Source organism: Heteronotia binoei, chromosome 10 (assembly GCF_032191835.1).
Source record: "Heteronotia binoei isolate CCM8104 ecotype False Entrance Well chromosome 10, APGP_CSIRO_Hbin_v1, whole genome shotgun sequence".
Classification (NCBI taxonomy): domain Eukaryota; kingdom Metazoa; phylum Chordata; class Lepidosauria; order Squamata; family Gekkonidae; genus Heteronotia; species Heteronotia binoei.
The window spans coordinates 73,593,759-73,618,387 of record NC_083232.1 but is presented as its reverse complement, the minus strand read 5'-3'; the positions used below and the strand labels follow the sequence as shown (position 1 = coordinate 73,618,387).

The 24,629-nt window shown below is 42.4% G+C and overlaps 1 protein-coding gene across 1 annotated transcript in view; it reads left to right on the top strand.

Annotated features, from left to right (window-relative positions):
- The window catches only part of ULK4 (unc-51 like kinase 4), a 297,265-nt gene that overhangs the window by 74,670 nt on the left and 197,966 nt on the right, over positions 1-24,629 (top strand). The window contains exons 21-22 of the mRNA XM_060247507.1: positions 5,955-6,137; positions 18,977-19,104. Of these exons, the coding sequence (XP_060103490.1) occupies positions 5,955-6,137; positions 18,977-19,104 (311 nt within the window). The remainder of the gene's footprint in view (positions 1-5,954; positions 6,138-18,976; positions 19,105-24,629) is intronic.

Sequence of the window (24,629 nt, the reverse complement as noted above, 5' to 3'; positions counted from 1 at the left end):
TCCTTAATAAGATAATTCTTCTTCTGTCCTGGAAAACTAACAATGCCATCTTAAGCAGAGTTATACCCTTTTTAAGCTGTGGAACTCAGAGGGCAAAAAAGGGTATAACTGTTTAGAATGGTGGTTTGTTTTGCTTCGTGGTTTGTGGTTAATGTGATTGCCTAAACTGATATGTGGTTTGTTGATTTGTTTGGTTCGGGAGGTGTAAAACTCTCAGTGGTGAGTCTTTCAGCAGGCTCCCATTGGAATGTCTGAGTTATAGCTCACCAAAGCAGGTCCCCGCCCCCCCCCCCCCCCCCGGAAAGCTCAGCTTCTAGTTCTCATAACAACTAACTTGTCTCTCTTCATGCTGCAAAGTGAACGCAGCTGAATCAGGATGTCTGCTCCCATGGAGCAGAATGGGAGCTACATGATTGGCTCCCAGAGCTGCCAATCAAGCTATGGACAACTGCTATGGGTGTTGGCTTTCAGAAGTCTACCACCAGTGTAGGCTAGGAATTGACTAAATCAGTTTTAGCCTGTTGGGAAAAACGAACTGCAAAAATGAACCAAATGAAAATGCTTTTCTTAGACTTCCATTTATAATCCAGCTACTTTTAAATGAAAATGTCAAAATTACTTTATCGAGAAGCTTACTTTCGCAGATAATTCTTAGTTTATTTGTGGCCAGCATAAACCTAGTTAGTTGATAGGGTTGTGTGGTCACCTCACTCATTGTACTACAATAATATATAGAAGCTATTTTAATTCTCAGTAGTGATGATGTCCAAATGTAGGCACCTTCATTTTGTTTCTTTTCCAGTAACTGAGTCTTAGCTGCTATTCAATCCTGGGGCTATCTCTCTCTCTTTTTTTTCCAGTTCTAACCCCATAGAGTTTTCGTTTATTCTAATTTCTGCATGTGTTTTTATTTCTTTAGTTTTTACTTTGTTTTTTGTTTTCTGTTTTTTCCCCTGGTTCTTTTGAGACCACTTTTACACTGATGTTTTCCTGGAAGCCAGTTTTCAGGTGGCCTTTCCCCTTGATTGTTGCATTTCTGTTGGTTTTCTTTGTCCTGTACATTCCCATCCAACTTCAGCCCATTTTTCAATTATTGGACTGTCATGGTCAAACTACTGCTTCTCTTCACCCTCCCAAAGATGAATGATTTCTTTCTGTCTCTTTTTTTAAATGCCCCCAAAATATCGATATATTGCTGAAGCATTGAAATCTGAGCTTTTTCTACAAAAAAAGCCCAGCAGGAATCATTTGCATATTAGGCCACATTCCCTGACATCACTATTGTTTCACACAGGACTTTTTTGTAGAAAAAGTCTAGCAGGAACTCATTTGTATATTAGGTCACACCCCCTGATGCCAAGGAACACGTTCCTGCTAAAAAAAGTCCTTATTATATTGCTAGGATTAGGAGGTTCTCTAAATTTCGAACTTTCATTTTTGGAAAAAGATAAGACACTAACACCTTCTCTCACAGAGGTATGAGAAAAAAGGCATTTCTCCACAAGGGAAGAGACTACAGACTTTTTAAAATGAAAGATGGGAATTCAGAGACCCTCCTAAGCCTGTTGTTACAATGCTCCCATTACATATCAATACTCAGTGCCTTTTAAAAGGGATGTGTGTGCTGTGATGCCACTGATGATGATGGCGCTCTCCCTTGAAAATCTATAGTTATTGAAGGCACAATTATGAAAATTCAGAGGGAGGGCAGACATATGGAAGAACATTCCCAAACAGATTCCAATGCATGTGGATTGGCTGCCAAGAAAATCAGGAGTAAGTTGAGTGTGCAGAAAAGCCCTTGGTTAAGAGTTGCATTTACTAGTAAAGAAGCCAACCTCAGTGAAAGTGCAGCATTTGGATATCAGTAATTGGAATTAAGGACTGATCTTCAGTTTTGCTGTTTCAGGTACAAAGAACGGTGAGCATTTGAACATGGGAATTAGCCAGGATTATGCCCATCCAAGCTGAGATTTGTTTACAATATCTGAATTTAGCTAGAGTAACTAAATTTAGCAGTGATATGCATATTTTACGGGTTAAGTTTAAGGAATTTGTACAAAATGGTGTTGTTCCTTGCGCATTGTTTATTGCAAGCAACCTCTTGTATTTATTTATTGCCGCTTTCTAATTTTTTTTGTTTGTTTGAAAATGAATTGCTTTTTAGTTTGCACTTTGGTTGCTGTTTTATGTTTCCAATATGCATTTTAGAATTACAAAACTGACTGTGTGAATATTTAATTTTATTTCATCAAATATAAGTCAAGTATCAGGAGACTGCACGTCGAAATACTTTACTTTTAATGTGATGGGAAAGTTAAGTACATGTTTATGCCATACGCTGAATGGAAAGTTAAGTACATGTTTATGCCATACGCTGAATGGAAAGTTAAGTACATGTTTATGCCATACGCTCAATATGCTGAATGGAAACCTTCTAATAAACTGTTGTCAACTTCTAAATTCAGTGTGTTCATATATAATATGGATTCTCCTTACAGGAATTCTTTCTTACTGTTATGCATGCATAATCACTTTTTCCTCTGTAATCACTTTTCCTCAGTACTATATATACTTTACATAAACAGTTTGTCCTTAGTACTATATTAGCATATAGTACTTTTTGCTGCCCTACTGTGGTTCTTTGACTGAGTACAAAGTATTTTGGAAAATTCCTCAGTTTTGTTAGCTTTTTAAATAGGCATTGTACATCTTTAGAGTAAAATTTTACATAAAAAGAATGCTGGAGTTGTAATTTATTTTTAAAATCACTAATACAAATATAATCCCCTACCCCATATCTAGTGTTAAGGAAAGCCATTTTTATGATGGAACTATCCACTTTGCAGCCTGCAGGTTGCATAGTAAATGTCACTGCCCTGTGCAGTCTTATCTGCCATGGATAATAAACCAGAACTGTGTCACATTTTCTGTTTGCTTTGGAGTGGAACCTGCTTCAGGTATGTGTCACAGACATACTTTCTGAAGAGCCTGAATCTTTCATCATCTTGCTAGTGTCAAAAATCAGAAATAGTTCTATTACATTTCAGAATCAAAACAGGTTCATGCTCACAAACTTTTTTTCAACGATTTGTCTCTAAATAACTGGAACAGATGTGGCCTTGTTAGCCAAAACATACTTTTAAGTTATAGTTCTAAAATAATGCAGACATAAAGTCACTAAAATTTAGGCTAATTCTGTCTTGCAGAGGAGTACAAAGATTTGCCAGTTCACAACAATTTGGCCATCCTTTATATACCATTTATATTACTGAACTGGGAAATTGTTAGTGACATCGAATGGATATTTGCAGTTGACTACTGTTACTGTTTTATTTCATTGTGTTAATGTTTGAACTATATCATGTGTACTTCAAAGGAATATAAACTTTAGGCTAAAGCAGAAGTCCCAAATAATATTGCCAACTTATTTTCAGATAATCTCTTTCCCTGCCCAGCCTTAGGAACCCTACAAAGCACCTGTCATGGTCTATTTTAGATATTAATAATGATGATGATGATGATGATGATGATGATGATGACGACATTTAATTTATATCCTGCCCTCCCCGCCAAAGCAGGCTCAGGGCAGCTCACAACATAATATAAAATACAAAGATTACATAATAAAACAACAATCTACAACATTGTACAATTTCCTTAAAACCATCTAATCAAAACCAACAATTTCATGCGATCATACTCGGTGTTACATTTTCAAAAATTTCTGATCTTACTCATTTACAGATTTTCGTAACAACCGTACAGCATAATCCTCATTAAGAAAAGGTCAGCTGAAAAAGGGTAGTCTTGCAGGCCCTGCGGAAGTGAGCAAGACTCCGCAGAGCCCGCACCGCCTCTGGTAATTGATTCCACCAGTGGGGAGCCATGATTGAGAAGGCCCTTTCTCTTGTAGTTTTCAGTTTGGGCTCCTTAGGCCCGGGGATTATCAATAGATTTTGTGAACCTGATCTCAGCACCCTCTGGGGTACATATGGGGAGAGATGACTATTTCTCCACAATTATCACTTTATCATTCTGTTTATTTAACAAGTTTTGTTATCAACATTGATATATAGTTGTTGTTTTTTGCTAACTGCACTAGGGTTGCCAACAGGGATTTCCCCCACTTTTGGGAGCTTCAATCTGCTGCTGGCCAGTGGGAGAAGCCCACCCCCAAACAGGGGCATCATGCAGTGATGCCCTGGTTTTTGGGCAAACTCTATGGTTTTGAAGACAAAAAAACCAGAGTGTTGTGTGTGACATCCCACGCACCTCCAGAACACCCTGAAATCCTCCTGCCATGATGGCAAGGGGACCTGGCAAGCCTAAACTGCACCAAGGATTTCATGTTACCAAGGGGCAGTTATTTGGTAGAACTGTATGGTCAAGTTTCTGATTGTGGGATAAGGGTTGTATAAATGAAAGTAAAACTCCAGGAAGAAAGGTAATCCAAGTTCCATTTTTGATATCAAGTATATTGGGGGTTTTCTAGGACTTCATTGCTAACAATTTTAATTCTTAGGCAACATTGAGCCATCATGATAAACTGTGGGTTGTGGGATTCGTTCTTTCATGCCTGTTTGCCTTGTTATTTATTTCGTTTTATTTTATTCCATTTGTATTCCGCCCTCCTGGCTAAGGCGTGCTCAGGGCGGCTCACATAGACATGCATGTGCATGAGTAAATGCAGTAATACATTAAAAACATAAACTATAGAATAATATAAAAACATAAAATATTTCGGTGCTATTATCTTGTATGGGAAGGAGTCTGCTGGCATCTACGAAATGGAGGTCACCAGCTTGTGGTGCTAGCAGCTTTTGCAGAAGCTTCTAGCTGATAGTGATAATGGCTCCTATCCACTTCATGCCTATCTGTCCTGTGCAAGAAACATTGGATTATGGCACTAGCACCACCCCACCACTCTGCAGAATTTGCAGACTCACAGTGGTTGTGGCTTTTGCCTCTTTCTTGCAAAGCTGCTCTGAGGCTAGGATGGTGCTAGTGGGGGGTCATTAAGGCCACCAGACCACTCCTAACCAGGACTTTTTTTGAGCAAGGATGCACAGGAATGCTGTTCCAACTGGCTTGGAGTCAGGGTAGGTGTGTGGGTAGCCTAATATGTAAATGAGTTCCTGCTGGGCTTTTTCTACAAAAATTCCCTGTGTGAAACAATGGTGATATCAGGGGTGTGGCATAATATGCAAATACAGTCCTGCTGGGCTTTTTGTTCAAAAAAAGCCCTGTTTCTTGTCATGCACTGGGGTGTAGTCAGGGGAAGAGTCCAAGTCCAAGCCAGGGTCTGAGTCCAAAAAACTGAGAAGGAACCAAAAGGGCAAAGTCTAAAGCACAAACCAAGAGTGGGGTCATTCAAAGCTAGGAGTCAAGAAACCAAGGGATCAATTTCAAAGCCAAGCTGAGGTGGACCAAGTCACAAGATAGACTTGTTTCTTCCACAGGGGGCTCAGCCTGGAGCAGGGAGCTAAATGGTCTGCCATCGCTGTTTCCAATTAGCGAGTGGCCAGGCTCCTGTTAGAACTCCAGGCTGAGCGAGTGCCTAGCTCACAGCCATGCTTCTCAGCACCGGGTCGCCAAGTCTTGGCGGAGTCAGTACCTTACATGAGCCATCTGTGGGGGCAAGTCGAGAGGGCTTTTTGCTTGCAGCTGCTCAGGTGCAGGGAATGTGGGTGGCAGCCAACTGTCAGTTTCTGTGCCTTCAGAGGGGCTAGCTGCAGGCGTTGCCATGACTGACAGCTCCCCTTAGTCATCGCCCATGTAATTCCTAATCATGGTGAACAAATGGGATATCCCCTACTTTGAGGGTCCTTCAGATTGAAGAGTGATGTATATACATGGATATGTACAAATGTTTACATTCTGAATAATATTTAATAAATATTTAATAAGTAACAACCTTATCTGATCGCAGTGCTTTGTTTTATATTATCTAGGCACTATGCAAAATTACTTGTCACTCACCTAGTGCTTTCCAGAGTGTGATTGAAAAAGTGGGATTAACAGCTGTGATAAATTCACTGGCAACTGGAATATGTAAAGTTCAGCAGTATATGATGACTATGTTCTCTTCTATGTTGTCTTGTGGGATCCATTTGCAGAGACTGGTTCAAGAAAAGGTTTGTTTTAAATTTGATATTCTGTATTATGTTGCAAAGAGTGTTTACTTTATAGTTTATTACTTGAATAGTTGTTTAAACACTGAAATTTCTCACTAGAGCTCAATATTATATTACTTTTAATACGTTAGCTTTCATCCTGCTGAAAATTGCCACTGATGGAAAGATCTCTGTTGCTGGAGAGTGACTTCCTTGCCATCTCCCTCTTTTGCTGCAGCCCAAAATGCCCCACTGAAATGATACTTATAGCAGACGGGGATGAGTGGGGAGTTGAAGGTCTGCTGCAGGAGGAAGGATTGACTAAAACTGTACCCCTCTCCTTTCAGTGGGAACATTTGGTAGCATCTATCCCAGTGTGTAAATTATTATTATTTTGGTGTATCCTGCATTCCAGGATTCCAAAGCCAAAATATAAATGTGGAAATTGCTGTTTTGAGGAGTTCTTCTGAATTTCCTGAATGGTTACACAGATGTGGGATTCTTAAGCTTTATGGAAAACACCCTCCACGGAAAAAATCCATGTTGTTTTTAGGCACTTACTATCAGCTTGTTTAGGCACTTACGATCAGCAGCAGGTGTCTTATTTATTTTTTTTGCACCTGGCAAGGTGGCCTTGCAAGGTGGCTCCTGGCCAGTGCAAGCCAGGCACAGGGCCTGGCAGAACTGTAGTTCTATCTTGCTCCATTCCCTTTCCCTCCTTTGTGGGGCTGGAGCCCCTTTCCCCCTCTGCAAGTAGAATGCCTGGAGACACCGTGTTCAGAGACCCATAAGATTGGATCCCTTGGTACAATTGACTTGAACCCTAAGTGTCTTTAGTAAACAATCAGCGCTAGCTCCCCTGAAATTTTTGGTGTCATTTAGTTGGAAACAGCTATTCCAGTCCCACTCTCCATCTCTGGAATCCACCAAAGGAAAAACAGCGTTATTGTTGTTCTAGCTCACTCCTTCATTCTTACTTTACCAAAGGAAAGAAACAGACCACAACAAGGGAGAATGGCACAGAGTTTTCAGCAGAAGGGTAAAACATTTTTATTGTCTGAGGGAAGAACTATGTTCTGTGCAAATTTGATGCCCTTATCTTTATAAACAGCTGCCCCAGACCCTTGAATGGGTTCCCCATTGAAACTCTGGAACCTGAAAAACCTCTCAGGTTTGAATCCTTAGCGAAATCCTGTATCCAACATCATAACAACTTCTTGGAGCACACTCCTAATGATGATTACATAAATGTGGTAAAAAGGTAAATGTAGTCCCCTGTGCAAGCACCAGTCGTTTCTGGGATGGCGTCGCTTTCACAAATATTTTCATGGCAGCCTTTTACAGGGTGTTTTGCCATGGCCTTCCCCAGTCACTTACACTTTACCCCCAGCATACTGGGTACTAATTTTACCAGCCTCGAAAGGATGGAAGGCTGAGTCAACCTTGAGCCGGCTACCTGAACCCAGCCAGGATTGAACTCGGGTCATGAGCAGAGTTTGGACTGCAGCTTACCACTCTGTGCCACGGGGCTCCTTATAAATGTGGTATGATCCTAGAAATTAACTGCCAGAGTCCTGGACTTGACTGTCAACAGTCAGAGTTTCCATTACATTTACATGCTTACTGGTTAACCAGGACTGAGAAGGGCCATTTGCACATGGAAGCTAGTTGGGTGTACAGCCAGAGGTTTGCCCTCTATTTCAGCACAACAGTTCTAATTTAGAAGAGATGAGCTACAGTTAAGTTTAAAAAAGCATATTTTCTCCTTAGCTGTGAGAACTACTACAGCAGAAACAGCATATACTATTAATCTTCATTCAGGAGTCTCTGATGTACAGAGTTTGGATCCCACCAGTTTTCAGAGATTTTTTTTTAACAAGCAGAAGATAATATTCAGCAGGGGAAGTTTTATCATTCATGATGTAACCCTCCCCTGCAGATAAACTTAATATAAAATAATGAGGGAAAGAACATGACATGGCTTCTTTGCCAAGTCCCAGGAGGTAGAAGTAATCTGTATCTGAGTTGCTGTACAGATTCACTACATTATATGAGTATGGTCATCAACTAATAATGGCCTCAAGGAAAAAAAAACAGTGAAAAACATATGAGGACAATTACTTTGACATAGAACTCATGACCTGGATGCTTGAAAGGATTGCCACCCCACATCTCTAAAGAGCTACGATTACTATATGATCACCATCAGGAAAAAAGAACCCGCCTATATTGAAGACAGCACCATAAAATGTTTTAATTGTAATTGTATTTTATTGGTTTTTAAATTGTAAATGTAAATGTCTGAACTGACTGTTAGCTGCCCGGAGTCTGCTAGCAGAGAAGGTGGGATAGACGAGAGAGAGAGAGAGAGAGAGAGAGAGAAAATAACCATAATAACAAAGTGCATTTAAAGGAACAGTCCCTTTAAATGCATTCAACTTCTGCCTATGGAGGGGGTTTAAACATAACTTGGAGGGCAGGTAAAAGGGCACTCAGGGAGGTCTAGGTAATGGGGGGCATTTGACATACTCCCTCTCATTTGGACCCTAGGATTTTCCCCCACAAGCCCAGTCTGCACACAACTTTGAGTTCAGATAGAGGAGCATCCCAGGGAGGTCTGTAACCAGTTTGATGCCTTTACCTTGCCAGGGGGTGGAGGTGTTTGACACACTCCCTCCCCTTTTACACATTAGACCAACCCTAGAATCTCCCCTTCCCCCCCAAAAAGCCAACCTGCACAGACATGGAGGGACGGTCCCTTCAGATGCGTATTTTGTAAGCTGCGGCACGAGTGAACTTTCTGGGTTAACTTGTGCCATGATATGCAAAACACATTTAAAGGGATGGCCCCTTTAAATGCATCAGGCTTCTGCTGGTTTACGGATTAAACAGCAGGCCAGGAGAAGCTTCAATTTGTTATTATCATGCCAAGCTAAATAAAAGGCAAATAATGTTGGCTTTTATTGGGATTCTCTGTATCAGTAACCAATTACAGATTAGAGAATCCAGTTTGTTGTAGGAAATACCTGAAAAATACCGATAAGGTATTTGGGGGGTATTTATTTGGCTTGGTGAGATTAAGTAATGATAATCAGAGAAAAGAATGGTTATAAAAACACCTCAGGCTGCAGCCCTAAGCCTTTCGTGGAAGTGCATCCTATCCAAAAGAGGTTGAATACTGCCTCCAAAGTCTAGAGTACTCCCTACCAATAGTACCTTTGTGTCATCTAGTTTAACTGCTTGAGGTGTTATTTATTTTATTTACCTATATTGCAGCTATAACTTATCTGAAGAAGTGAGCAGTGACTAAAAAAAGCTTATACCTTTTAAAAAGAAATAATATAATTTTAAACCTCTGGATACCTCAAATTCCTCATTTTTACAATTATGAGCTAGTTAAATATCTTTGCGCAGCTGCACATCTGGAAATTGCTTCAAAATAAAAGTTTCCTAAATCTTTATCTATTTTAAATTGGCACACCAAGATCCAAGAACTTTTGCGGACTCGACAAAATTACTGACTATCTTAAACAACAAAACTCGGCCTCATAGGAATTGAACTTTCTAAGAGTTTGGCTTCCCTAGCCTCTCATAGTCAATTTTCATCGCAAATGAAAGTGATTAACACCATTTATTAGCATTAGAATTTTAGAGTAACTTTAAATCTTATTGTATTGATTTCATACTTTTGTGCTTTATTTAGATTTAGTGTCTTCTTTTTTTTTTTTAGCTTGCAACCACTATTGTAACTATCCCTGATGGGAACTGTTATACTGTATATTTTATATTATGCTGATTTAATTGTATACCTATTTTCTTACGCAATAAAGTTGTTAAAAAGTTAAAAAAGGGGGAGGGAAGAAAAAAATAATATAATTGAAATACCAATTCAAAATAGCAGCATTACAGCAGACAGTACAATCGTTTTCCAGCAGCTGAGAGGGAGAGGGAAAGGATTTCACCTAAAAGAGGTGGGATGCTTAGGGATGTCAACCTCTAGATGGCAGACAGAGATGTCCTGCCATCACAGCTGATCTCCAGACAACCAAGATCAGTTCACCTGGAGAAAGTGGCCACTCCAGAGGATGGACTCCATGGCATCCTATCCTGCTGATGTTCCTCCTTTCTCTAAATCCCACTCTCCCCAGGCTCGACCCCCCAATCTCCACATTTCCCAACCCAGAGCTGGAGATCTCAGTGTCGATGCGCTTAGAGACCAAGAGGGTGATTCTTAGCAACGCAAGAATGAAGGCTGTACACAGTAGTTGTAAAACCACTATCTACATTTATTTACACCAACTCACTCTCCTGACTGACAATATGCTCCGCTGCACTCCAACTCCTTTAACCCACAATCACCACAGTTGCTCTGTACATTTATACATGGGACAGCCAATCAGCAACTTGCTGTGTCATGCTGACTCTGCTGGCTGATGCAATCCTTCTGGCAGCCAGCCACCTGCTGTCATGTAGATCATCTAAGCCTCTAGATCTACTTTCAGTTCTGCAGCACGTGCTATAAGCTGTCTCTTTACACATAATAGTGACACCCCTCCTCAGGTTATAGCTGTGCTGTCATCCATACATTACAACATTGCCTATACACATTGATCATTTCTTCATCAATATATTGGTTACACACATTCCCATATATACCATTGGTTACAGTTCAGTAATTTGTTACAGTTCAGTTACTTCCATTCTCTTGAACACACACACATTTTTCTGCTTGCCAATTAACCTGCAATTACAACCTTATCAGTTGGCACTCTGCCCAGACTGACCATATCTCCTCAGTTGGCTCTCTGCCCAGACTGAGCACTTGCCTTATCTTTTGCTGGCTTGTTTCCCAGACTTGTTGAAAATACACAGTACCGTATCTTGTGGTGTAAAGGTGCACATACATTTCAAATCACATTTGCTCACAGATTTCAGGTTTTTCTTACACATAGCTTGTTACATCTCTTCTTCAGTTCAGTTTTACAATAGTTTTGTTACAGCTTATCATACATCTTCAAACAGTAAGTTTGTTTCATTTTACAGCATTGTCTTTACATTCCAGCACTTTATTCATTGTACATTGCACCCTTTTTAATTCAGTTATTGCTTACTGCCTCTCCTTCCAGGCTTTGCTCATGTGTGTCCTTCTTCTCCAAGAGACATCTCATTCAACAGTTCCAGCACACTGGGATATGTGTTAGGATGGTCATTGTATACATAGGTATAACCTCCCTCTTCCCACGTGTACCTCTGCTGCATTTACACAGCCCCTTGGCTTTCCATCTGGCAAACTGTTTCCCTTGCCCAGATAATTCACATCAGTATCCAAACCATATCTTTTGGGTGGCACACCTTTATTTTCCCTTGCAGAGACTCTGACCGGCTCCCTTTTTACAGCCTCAGAAGTCTCTTGCTGTTTACTGCTGCCTGCTGAACTGCTCATACTGTCTTCCTCCTGCTTCAGTGAGCTTTCTGGCTTTTGCCCCTCCTCACTTTCTAGAGACAGTTGCCGTTTATTTTCTCCAGGCATTTCATTGGCATGAATCTTTGACCAGTTTTCATCCTCGCAAAACGAGGCAGACCTACTCAGCCTAATCAAGTCATTATTTTCCACAAACCTCCAGGACTTCATGCCATTTTGGTACCCTATAAACACAAGCTTTCTGGATTTGGGACCTCCCTTCCTCCTCTTATCCAGAGGGATGTTCACCCAAGCCTTTGAACCAAATATTCTTAGGTGATCCAGGGATGGCTTTCTCCCATATAAGACCCTGTAGGGTATATCGTTTATAGCCTCTGTCCACAACCGGTTGGAAATATAACAAGACGCTTTCAAGGCTTCACCCCAGTATGCCTGCCTTAGACCACTATCTTCTAACAAAGCATGGCAAATACCTTGGAGTACTCCCGCTCTTCGTTCCACAATCCCGTTTTCCCACGGAGAGGAAACATTGGCAACCCTGTGCTCTATGCCCTCTTGTCTCAAATAGTTGGCAAACTCTTTGTTCAGGAACTCACCTCCCTGGTCAGTTTGAATTGAGGCAATTTTTGCATTTAACTGTTTTTGCACTCTCCTAGCCCAGTACTTGAAGGTGGCACAGACATCACTTTTGTGCTTAATAGCATACACCCACGCAAACCTGCTGTGGTCACTGACCAAAATTAACCCAAACCTATTTTTAGAAACACTGGGTGCATACGGCCCCACCAGGTCGGCATGTATTAATTGGAGCGGTCTCTCCGACACACGTTCACTCTGTTTGGTCGATGCAACTGCCCTTGATTTGGCTTCTTTACAAACATTGCAATCTAGGAAGGCATTGCATTTGTCAACCTTCACTCCCTCTAATATTTCCAGAGTTTTATTTATTGTGTGGTAGCTGGCGTGACCCAGCCTTCTATGCAGCCTATGAATGCACCTGCTGTGGGGCTGTCTATTCCACACAGTATGTGCCTTCCCCACATTTTGCATAAGCTCATACACATTGGCTCTCAGAGTGCCTTTAGCCAGCTGTTTACCCTGCTTCAAAATTGCACAGCCCTGCTTATCAAATATTACGGTAAACCCAGCTCTTGCCAGAACAGAGACACTTAACAAGTTAGTTTCTAACTCTGGCACACATAGCACATTATCAAACCTGTGATTAAGTCCAGGAAAATAGACCGTGCCTTGGCAAAGCACACTAGCTTGTCTCCTATCAGCTAAGCCCACAGTTTTTTGCTCAGCTGGCCTGCAGTCTTGCAGCTCTTCTTCACAGCAGCAAAATATCTGGGTAGCCCCAGAATCTACAACCCAGGGCAGACTCTGCAGTCCCGGACCAGTTCTTACCAGAGTCACCTGGGGTGTCCTTGAAGGCTGCTGCCGGCTCTTTCTCTGCTGCTGTGGACAAAATCTCTTCAAATGTCCAAGTTGATTACACAGATAACAACGCCTCCTCCGCACCTGCAAGGCTTTTTCTTCCTCTTTAGCTTGCCAGCTGGAACCAGCCCCAACAGACCTTGGCTTCTCTTCTTCCTTGGCTCGAGTCTGCTCTCTCTTGCTTTCCAGCTGCCTCTGCTCTTCAGCCAGGAGTTTGCCGGTCACATAAGGCAAAGTTAGCTTGTCAGCATCCTGCCCTTCAAATGCTAACACCAGCATGTCATATCTCTCATCCAGAGAGCTCAATAAGATGTACACCTTATCTTCCTCAGCCACGGCCTTCCCTCTTGCTTCTAGGTCTTGGAAACAATTAGACATACCGTTGAGGTGGTCCCTCATAGACTCCCCAGCCAGCATACGTTTCCTGTAGAGCCTCCTCCATAGGGATATCAGCGAGCCTGCTGACTTCTGTACATACACAGCCTTGAGAGCTTCCCAAGCCTTCTTTGCTGTCTGGTGCCCACAGACATGCACCAGCTGGTCATCTGCAACACTTAGAATGATTGTGGCTAGAGCTTTTTGATCCTGAACGGCCTCTGCTGCCGTGGGATTAGCTGGAGGAGCTGACACACAGTCCCAAAGCCCCTCTTTCTTCAGGAAATGCTCTAACCTCAGCGACCAGGTGTTGTAGTTGGTAGTGGTGAGCTTCTCCACCAGCACTGTAGCTGCTGCTGTAGCCATCCTGCTCAGACTCCTTTCAGCCACTGCTGGTCTCACCTCCTAGACAGCCTCTGGAGCAAGTCAGCGTCCTTTCTTTACCACCTCTCTCTCAGGTCTTTTAGGCGCAGCGGAAGCGTGCTGGGCCCATAACCCTGTCGATGCGCTTAGAGACCAAGAGGGTGATTCTTAGCGACGCAAGAATGAAGGCTGTACACAGTAGTTGTAAAACCACTATATACATTTATTTACACCAACTCACTCTCCTGACTGACAATATGCTCCGCCGCACTCCAACTCCTTTAACCCACAATCACCACAGTTGCTCTGTACATTTATACATGGGACAGCCAATCAGCAACTTGCTGTGTCATGCTGACTCTGCTGGCTGATGCAATCCTGGCAGCCAGCCACCTGCTGTCATGTAGATCATCTAAGCCTCTAGATCTACTTTCAGTTCTGCAGCACGTGCTATATGCTGTCTCTTTACACATAATAGTGACGCTCAGCAGGCTACAATAACATAGAGTTCAGCCTCTAAAACAGTCATCCCCTTCAGCTGCAATCCCATGAGATCTCCAGCCCCCACCTGGAGGTTGCTAACCCTATTGGGGTTGTATTGGGATATTTGGTTAATTTGATTTTTTGAACAATATTTTAAATAAAAAGTACATATCATAATATCAAAATACCATTTAGATTAAAAGCAATTTCATTGAAAGACACCTAATGAAAATGAGATAAGCAAGTAATTTATACAGTGCTCCAACCCATTTAAATTATTTATGCTACACCAATATACTGATCAAAAGGGATGACTCTCTTGTCTGCAGGATATTGTATAACTGGTTCCCAAGTTTCCTCGTAATTGAAATGTCCCCATACCAAGGAAGAGTCCGAGAAAAAGGGGGTATTAATAATCTTCCCAGTAATATATTGCTCCTACAATTTTACACACCAGAAGTGTGGGACCCAAGGGGGACTTCCATTTTTCACAGTAGCCAATCTAGCTGCAGCCACTAATGTCGAAATAAAAATTTTCTGTTGTTTTGGAAGCTCTAAGTCTGCCCAAAAATCTACCAGATGAAATTCTGGAGAATATGGAAGAGAAAAATCCACAAGTCCACAAATCGTCTTATGAACTTCTCTCCAAAAAGCCTGAATAACATTAAAAGGGTAGTCCCCTGTGCAAGCACCAGTCGTTTCCGACTCTGGGGTGACGTCGCATCATGACATTTTCACGGCAGACTTTTTTTTTAAAACGGGGTGGTTTGCCACTGCCTTCCCCAGTCATCTACACTTTTCCTCCAGCAAGCTGGGTACTCATTTTACCAACCTAGGAAGGATTGAAGGTTGAGTCAATCTTGAGTTGGCTACCTGAACCCAGCTTCCGCCTGGATCAAACTCAGGTCGTGAGCAGAGAGCTCGGACTGCAGCACTGCAGCTTTACCACTCTATGCCATGGGGCTCCTTGAATAACATTACATTCCCACCAATTATGGAAATTAGTTCCTATTTGATTGTATTGCTTCCAGCATTTGGGCTTGAAAGTTTTATTCATCAAATGAATTTTGTGAGGTGATAAGTATCAATTTAAAAGCAATTTGTAAAATTGAAGTCAAATATTACACATCTCAGATTTATTTGAGGGGGAATTCCAAATTTGTTTCCAGTTAGATTCAGTAAGATTTATTTCCATTTTGATTGATATGGTAAACATAACAAAGCATCCTATAAATAGAAGAGACCATCTTTTTAAAATGTTTTTTTCTTTACTAATCATAATTTCAAAGGTGTGATTTATCGAAAACCCCAGAGATCTTAAGGGTATTAATCAGGTCCCTGAATTGAAGAAATTTGTACCAAGAAATCTTTCAATAGATGTGGAGACGGTGTTGTTAGAGACTAGAAAACCTTTTACACATCTGTTCTAAAATGGGATTGTTTTTCCACCTGGGTGAGAGAATGTGGCTTGTCACACTCCACTTGTCCACTACACAGTTTTGGACTATGTGTACTCTTTAAAATTATGAGGCCTAGATCCTGAATTCACTGTGAGTACACTTAGCTACTATTTTGGCCTTGTGTAACTTGGTAGAAGGGAGGGCACTTTTCACATTTGATTTCCAGGCAGTTTCTGAAGGAAATAACCAATATGTTCCCTTCCTGGGCCCCTACAGTTCTACAATGTCTGCTTAGTTTGGGTTTGGCCACATTTATGCTTAAGCCTTTTGTGCCTCTAACCACCTGTAATTTGACTCTTTTGTCTAGAAAGTGATCTTCCTAGCTATCATAGAGAGTACGTAACTTGACTGCATTGTGGTCTGATTCTCCTTTTCTAAAATTTGATGATGGTAAGCTAGTGTTACATCTCAAGTTTGGCATTTTTGCCTAAGATGAATTCTAGTTTTCACCAAACACAAGATATTACTCTCCCAGTGATTTTCCCACAACCTCCTTCTGCTGTGTAGAGAGCATTATGTACTTTAGATGTTAAGAAGGCTATCTTACTCTGCTTTAAAAGAACCAGTTCATTTTGAAAGAATCCACATCTCTTTATTTCATATGCTGGTCCCAATAAGGATAGAGTGCAACCAGATGGATTGTTGCTGCAATTAGACTGTTACAGTCAAGCTTGAGAGTCATCTTCACTTGTCAAGAGTCATTTCCACAAGGACTCAGTCATCTTTTGCAGCATTTCTCCAGGGAGTCTCCATAGCAGATATATGCAGAGCATTAACCTGGTCATCTTCCAATACCTTCATCAGATGTTTCTCTGTGGATGTAAACACAAGACTAAGAGACATTAGTTGGCAAAGCAGTTCTTTATTTGTTGTTTCATTGAGAGCTGTATCCTCCTCCTCGGTAGCTTGTTAGACTCCTGATGTGCAACTGCACAGGAGACCAAAGAGGAAAACAGGGTTGTGCTTAACCTGAAACTTGTTCATTGAGTTGTCTTCTGTGGAGACACACATTCTCTCCAGCCTGCAACGCTGGAAGCTGTGTTTTCAAAAATGAATAAAGGCTTGCACTATTATTTCAGGAGGAACAGAGAGAGGGGGGATGCTGCTTCCTCAGAGTATATGACTGTTTCGGTGAGAGACAGTTCTTGGTGTACCCTGAGGGGCAGGGACAACCTCTGCTTTACTATTTTAGCTAGAAAATTCTCTCTGTAGCTGACCTGCATGTGCATCATGCAGAGAAGACCACTTGATAAACAACAGTTATAAGTAGTATAACCCTCTTTGATACAAACTGGAGACAGAAACCATGTCTCTTCTTGAAATTGTGGAGAAACACATTTATATGGCATCTTTAAAATACTACAACTGTCTTGTAAAAAAAAACCCAGACAAATTTATTAATGTAATCTTCAATTCTTGTTTCCCAAAACTGCATCTGTATAGTATAGTTTTGAAGTTCAGGAATCTTTTTGTTTCATTGAAATTGTGGAGTTATCGGTCTGCAGAAACATATTTATATGGCATCTTTAAAATACTACAACTGTCTTGTAAAAAAAAACCCAGACAAATTTATTAATGTAATCTTCAATTCTTGTTTCCCAAAACTGCATCTGTATAGTATAGTTTTGAAGTTCAGGAATCTTTTTGTTTCATTGAAATTGTGGAGTTATCGGTCTGCAGAAACATATTTATATGGCATCTTTAAAATACTACAACTGTCTTGTAAAAAAAACCCAGAGAAATTTATTAATGTAATCTTCAATTCTTGTTTCCCAAAATTGCAACTGTATATTATAGTTTTGAAGTTCAGGAACCTTTTTGTTTCATTGAAGATAATGACAAGTTTCTGGCCTCCCATTTAATAAAACTGTGAGTGTACATACTGTGACCTCAAATAAAAAACATATATAGTCATAGTGTACTAAAAATTTAATCTATATCTATTATAGAAATATTCCAGGCTCATGAACTTTCTTCATTGGGAATCTGTTTTGTTTTGTCACTGGTAACAAAATACGAGATCATCAGTTCTTCAAAAGAATGTGTAGGGATACAAATTCTAAAATAAATACAAATTGCAAGAAAAGTTGTTTAAAAATATATTAGATCCCTTTATATTCTGAAAGGATACTGTCATAAAATTATGTATATTATATTCTATGGTTGACAATGTGCTAAATTTATTTTAGTTGGAGATAGCCCAGTTTTTTGAGAGATTTTTGTACAGTCGCCACACCAAAGACATATCTGCATGTGGAGAATCTGCATTCTTAGTTTGTGTCATAAGTCACAATTGGAAGTATGGAAAGCTATCCAAGATTTATTGTACTCTCCTGTGTGTGGATTACTAGATGCCATTAAGCTAGCAGAATAGATTCAGAATGCTAGAGCATTGTTTGGAATAGAAATGTGAAATTGAGTAGAAGTTATCTAAATAATAATCTAAAAGCTACTCCTTTGTAAAAATGTTAGCTAACGTATAGTAGAATTCTTATCTAAGTAGGGTGGATCCAAAATCCAAATCTGTAAAAACACAAAAGCTTGTTAGAGATTGTTCAAAAAGTAAGAACCAGCGTCAGGGTTCATAATGTTTTAAGTAGATTCTATAGTATTTTTCTTGATGCATTTTATGCAGTTTCTTCCACAAGGGAAACATCGTTTTTGGATTTAGTTTCAGTTTTCTCTTGTAACAGTTCAGTGTGAAATACAAAGAGGGCTGACACAACCATTCGGCAACCCTAGGTGGTCACCTATGGGCAAGGCCTTGGGGGGGGCACTGAATTGGATGCCGCCCTTCCCAGGTGGTAGGCAAGGAAGAGAGAGCCACTGCCCTTCCCATTCACAGATAAAGGCTCCACTGATCAGCTGATCAGTGGACCCTTTCACCTGCACCCTTCTGTGTGTTTTTAAATGCCTGGGAGGGTGGAGGCGGCAGAGGCGAACACATTGTGCATTTTTGTGTCTGAATTGCAGTGTACGCAGCCAGGCTGCACCACACCTCCACCCCGCCTCTTAGGTAAGACTGCTGTGGTGAGGTGAGGCTGGCTGGGCACCTGTGGGGGGGAGGACCGGGGGTGGGGTGGGGTAGGGTGGGCCTTGCCTGGGGCGCCTAATAGCCTGGTCCTGAATACAAAAACAGCTTCCATGAACAGAATGTCTTTTGCACACCAAACAGGACTTTTGCATTCAACACATTATCTCCTTACATAATTTTATAAAATTGTTATTTCATTGAAATGCTGTTATCAATAACATTTCTGGAAAATTTGCTTTTATTGTATTCTGCCATTAAAACTGTTTATATTTTTCCTTTTAACCAGGACTTTGTAATTACAGTTATTCGACTATTTGAAAGTCCTTCAGCTTCCATTCGAGCAAAAGCCTTTCTGGTCCTATTACAAGTTATAATTAATAATAGGGAGATGCTGCTTCTGAGCTGCCAAGCAAGGTATAGTGATTGTTAACATGGGAGTTTGGAACTTTTGTGGCAATCCTGCATTTTATGGTAGTTTTACTAAACATTGTTTTTTGCTATATGATTTTTTTTTGCTCATAATGAAGGTTAGCTACCAATGGGTGATTAAGATGCCATAACCCATTATATCAGGATAACATTAATTTTACAGCATTCTGTATGTCGGATGCTGTTTGTTTAATGGGCAAGAATAATAGACAAGAATAATAGGCAATGTTACCCAGGTGTCTTAGAAGCTGAAGGATACAGCTGCTTCTGACTAGAAATCTAAGCTAGTGAGTAATTAGAATAATAAAAAAATGTTTTTAAATGTGCAATTTTTGGAAAATTTAGGTTTCTGGGTGTCAGTTGGTTTTATAGCTTTAGCTGTGTCAATTTACTTGAAAGTAAGTCTTAGCAGGATTGACTTCTAAATAGATACACATAGAATTTGTTCTGTGATTCAACATTCTAAGTTCAGAGGCCACTGTTCCATAACGGGGTACCGTTCTATGTTTCATGTGGGAAACATGTTCTGCACTATGTTTCATGTGGGAAATCAACAACAGGTGCTTAAATTCATCATTGTAGTACCTGTGCAGTCCCTGTGCATGGGTTACTGCACACTTACAAGCCTACCACAGAGATTTGGAAACTCAAAAACACTAGAGGGTGCTCTTTTCCCCTTTCTTCAGGCTGCTTTCCTGTCTTTTCCAGTATAAAAGGCATTGCCATTCCTCAGTTCTCTGCTGCTCTGGAGAGAGGATCTTCTATTTGAAGCTCTGTGTGAGGAAAAGTGTGGCCTTCAAGCCTTCTGCTTTTGGCAGCCTAAATTTATTTCAGAGATTCAAAGCAACCAGCCTCAAATATCATGGCTCAGAAAGCTCTCTTTTAAAAACACACAGCTTTGGGGGTGAAAATCCCCGTTTGGACAACTGTATCATGTGTCCACTATTCCTCAGTAAGGAACATGATGTCTTGAGGTGTCCAGTATGCATACAGTTTACTCCTGAACATGACAGAACATTGCATTTGAAAGCTGCTTTATGGGGAAACAAGCTTTGTCCAGCACTGTTCTGGCAGTTGTCCAAGCATGACGCCAAGTCCAAATCCAGAGAGGTAGTAAATCCAAGATTGGTGTAAATCCAAGATCTGAGACAGGTTTCAGAGCTCTCCGTTCTAGCCATCGTGCTGAAAATGGGACAGTCCTCTACTACCATGGCATCTCCTAGGGGAATTGCTTCAGAGTATCTCCCCTAGGAAGGCTCATAACAAGCATAATCATGTGGAAGAAGTATTGCTGAATTAATCCATGTAGTTGTCTTCCTTTCTATCATAAGTCCATGGCTGTCACAGCCAGTCTTCAAACCTGTCACTGGATCCACACTGATTCCAAAAACCTTTTCATCATTTGGCCACTCTGATATTGGCTCCCTCAGTTTTAGAAGGTAAATTTGTAGAATCTGGATCAGCCTGTTAACCCTCATCATCTCATCAATTCAGCATATTAGTTGGATCCAATGGTGTACACCCCTAACCTCTTTTCCAAGACCTCTTTTAGAAAATCTACCGTATTTTACGGACCATAAGACGCACTTCCCCCCCCAAAAAAGTGGGGGGAAAAGTGTGTGCGTCCTATGGACCGAATACTGCATGGCTGAAACTCAAATACTGGAACCGATCGATTCCGGAGAGGAGAGCTGTCGCCCCCCACCCCCGCCTCCTCCTCCTCCAGCACTGCCACGAGCCTCGCTCCACAAAAAATAATGCAAATTGCAGCGGGAGGGAGGTAGAGCGAAGGAGGAAGCGGAGCTGCGCGATCGAAAGCAGCCCCTTGCTGGGCGTCCTGGTCCCTGATCCCAGCTCTGCAGGCTCCTTCTGCTCAACTGCGGAGAGGAGAGAAGCAGCCTAGACGGCGATCATGCCCTTCGCTTCCCTTTAGGAAGAAACCCAAACAAAAGCTTTGCAAGCCGGCAAAAAGGGGGGGGGGAGAAGAAGCCTCCCGGCGGCGGGCTGTGCAGAAACGGAGAGGAGAGGAGAGAAGAGAAGAGAAGCAGCCTGTGCCCTCCAGCGAAGGGCATGATCGCCGTCTAGGCTGCTTCTCTCCTTTCCGCAGTTGAGCAGAAGGAGCCTGCAGAGCTGGGATCAGGGACCAGGACGCCCAGCAAGGCGCTGCTGTGGCACCCACAGCTCCATAGAGCCCATGCGAGGAGGAGGAGGGGGGATCAGGCCCCTTTCTGCACAGCCCGCCGCCGGGAAGCTTCTTCTCCCCCCCCCCCCCTTTTGCCGGCTTGCAAAGCTTTTGTTTGGGTTTCTTCCTAAAGGGAAGCGAAGGGCATGATCGCCGTCTAGGCTGCTTCTCTCCTCTCCGCAGTTGAGCAGAAGGAGCCTGCAGAGCTGGGATCAGGGACCAGGACGCCCAGCAAGGCGCTGCTGTGGCACCCGCAGCTCCATAGAGTCCATGCGAGGAGGAGGAGGGGGGATCGGGCCCCTTTCTGCACAGCCCGCCGCCGGGAAGCTTCTCCCCCCCCCCTTTTTGCCGGCTTGCAAAGCTTTTGTTTGGGTTTCTTCCTAAAGGGAAGCGAAGGGCATGATCGCCGTCTAGGCTGCTTCTCTCCTCTCCGCAGTTGAGCAGAAGGAGCCTGCAGAGCCGGGATCAGGGACCAGGACGCCCAGCAAGGCGCTGCTGTGGCACCCGCAGCTCCATAGAGCCCATGCGAGGAGGAGGAGGGGGGATCGGGCCCCTTTCTGCACGGCCGCCGCCGGGAGGCTGCTTATCCCCCCCCCTTCTTTTGCCGACTTGCAAAACTTTTGTTTGGGTTTCTTGGTAAAGGGAAGCGAAAACCATCTGGGAATCTTCCTGCCTCTGCAGAGTTGACCTGCAGGCATTTGGTCCATAAAAGGGGGGGGGGGGAGGAGACATGCATTTTGCAAATAGAGTGGGGAGGGGCAAAAGGGTGTACCAGCCAGGGATGAAAAACGGGAACGTGTTGGGGGGGGGGGAGAGGAGGTATGGTACATAAAAAAGAAAAAAGAGAAAACTCTGCGAGCGAGCAGTTTTAGCTGAGCTGTGAACCACGAGGTAGAAGGGGGGGGCATGGGCAGAGGCATCAGCCAATCAGAGCCCGGCAGAGCATGAGCGAAACGCCATTGGGGTCTCTGCATTTTTTTTCCTCTCCTCCGACGAGCCCAACGTCCTCTCGCCTCACAGTGCGTGTGTGTGTGTGTGTGTGTGTGTGTGTGTGTGTGGGGCGGTAGAGGCAGTGGCTGCAGAACCCCCCCCCCCTTGTCTTTTGATGCCAGATTCTCATTTACTACGTAGTACCTACAGAAGATAACCACTTTTCACTGTTGTCAGATACCAACAATCCTGTGAGGTACAGTATGCCATGAACACATGAGAGCAAGTGTGGTGTAGTGGTTAGAGTATCAGGCCTTGGGAGACCTGGGCTCAAAACCATGGAAGCTTACTGGGTGACCCTGGGCCATTCACACACTCTGAGCCTAACTCATATGATTGTTGTGAGCAAAAAAAGGCAAAGAGGAGAATGGTGTAAAGCTGCTTTGGGTTTCTGTTGGGGAGGAAAATGAGGTATAATGGAGTAGGGTTGCCAATCCCCAGGTGGGGGCAAGGGATCCTCGGGTTTGGAGGCCCTTCCCCCACTTCAGGGTCGTCAGAAAGTGGGGGGAGGGAAGGGAAATGTCTGCTGGGAACTCTATTATTCCCTATGGAGATTTATTCCCATAGAAAATCATGGAGAATTGATCTGCGGGTATCTGGGGCTCTGAGGGGGCTGTTTTTTGGTATTGAGGCACCAAATTTTCAGTATAGCATCTAGTGCCTCTCCCCAAAATACCCCCCAAGTTTCAAAAAGATTGGACCAGGGGGTCCAATTCTATGAGCCCCAAAAGAAGGTGCCCCTATCCCTTCATTACCGTATTTCCTATGGAAAGAAGGAATTGAAAAGATGTGCTGTCCCTTTCAATGTGATGGCCAGAACTCCCTTTGGAGTTCAATTATGCTTGTCACAGCCTTGATCTTGGCTCCACTCCCAAAGTCTCCTGGCTCCACCCCCAAAGTTCCCAGATACGGTACGGTATTTCTTGAATTGGACTTGACAACCCTAGAATGGAGTCACTCCCTTAAGTACGGTAAATGGAGTCTCCTTTCAGTCCATTACTGTGTTACACCATGGATCATGTCCAAACGCTGTTGAGCTTTCTAAGGGGTACTGAAACTGTATGTGTGGATGCATTTGTTGCACCTGATGCAAGAGCAGTGCCTACTATCCATTCATCACATTTTTTTCTCACCTTTCCTGGGAGGAACTTGAGGAGGCTTACATGTATGGTTAGTGCTCAATGGTAAACATTGAAGAAATGATACTGACAGTCCCTTCATTTCTTGCAGAAAAATACCATACTACAGTACCTCATTCTACCAGTGCAAGCATGATAAAGCAGAAAAGGCTAGCATATAAAATTCCTTTTAAACTGGAGGTAGTAAAATATGCTAAGGAGCATGGAAACAGAGCAGCAGAGAGACATTTTGGGCCTCCTCCAACGGAAAAAATGATAAGAGAGTGGAGGAAACAGGAGGATCAGCTGCAAAAAGCAGATAAAAGTAAGCACACTTTCCGTGGGCATGCTGCAAAGTGGCCACAGTTGGAGGTGGACTTGAGAGAATGGATCGTACGTCACCGGAATAATGGCTTCTGTGTGTCTACAAAAATGATCATGTTTGAAGCGAAACGCATTGCTATAGAGAAAGGCATTCAGGATTTTACAGGATCACCATCATGGTGCTTCAGATTTATGAGGCGACATAGTCTTGCTATGCGGACCAAAACTAGAATTGCGCAAAAAATGCCAAAAGAATATGAATCCAAAATTCTGTCCTTTCATAAATTTGTTATAGATGCTAGGGAGAAACATGGCTTTGAAATTGGCCAGATTGGGAATATGGATGAAGTCCCGCTAACCTTTGATGTGCCATCTAATAGGACTGTAGATCTGAAGGGTGCTAAAACCATCACTGTGAAAACTTCAGGGCATGAGAAGACCCATTACACAGCTGTGTTGTCCTGCTGTGCCGATGGCACCAAATTGCCACCCATGTTGATTTTCAAAAGGAAAACATTTCCAAAAGAAGTGATTCCACGAGGAGTTGTTGTACATGTACATGAGAAAGGATGGATGGATGAAAATGGAATGAGAGTATGGGTTGAAAAGGTGTGGTCCAAACGTCCTGGAGGACTTCTGAAAAAACCTGCCTTATTAGTGCTTGACCAGTTTAGAGCACATATTAGCGAACCAACAAAAAAGTGCTTCAAAGAAGTGAAGACTCATCTAGCTGTAATTCCCGGAGGTCTTACCAGCCAGTTGCAACCTCTTGATGTTTCCATCAACAAGCCATTTAAGGTCTTAATGAGAGAAGAGTGGAACAAATGGATGGCTGCTGGTAATCATGATCTGACACCTACTGGACGGATGAAAAGGCCCACCATCACTCAAGTTTG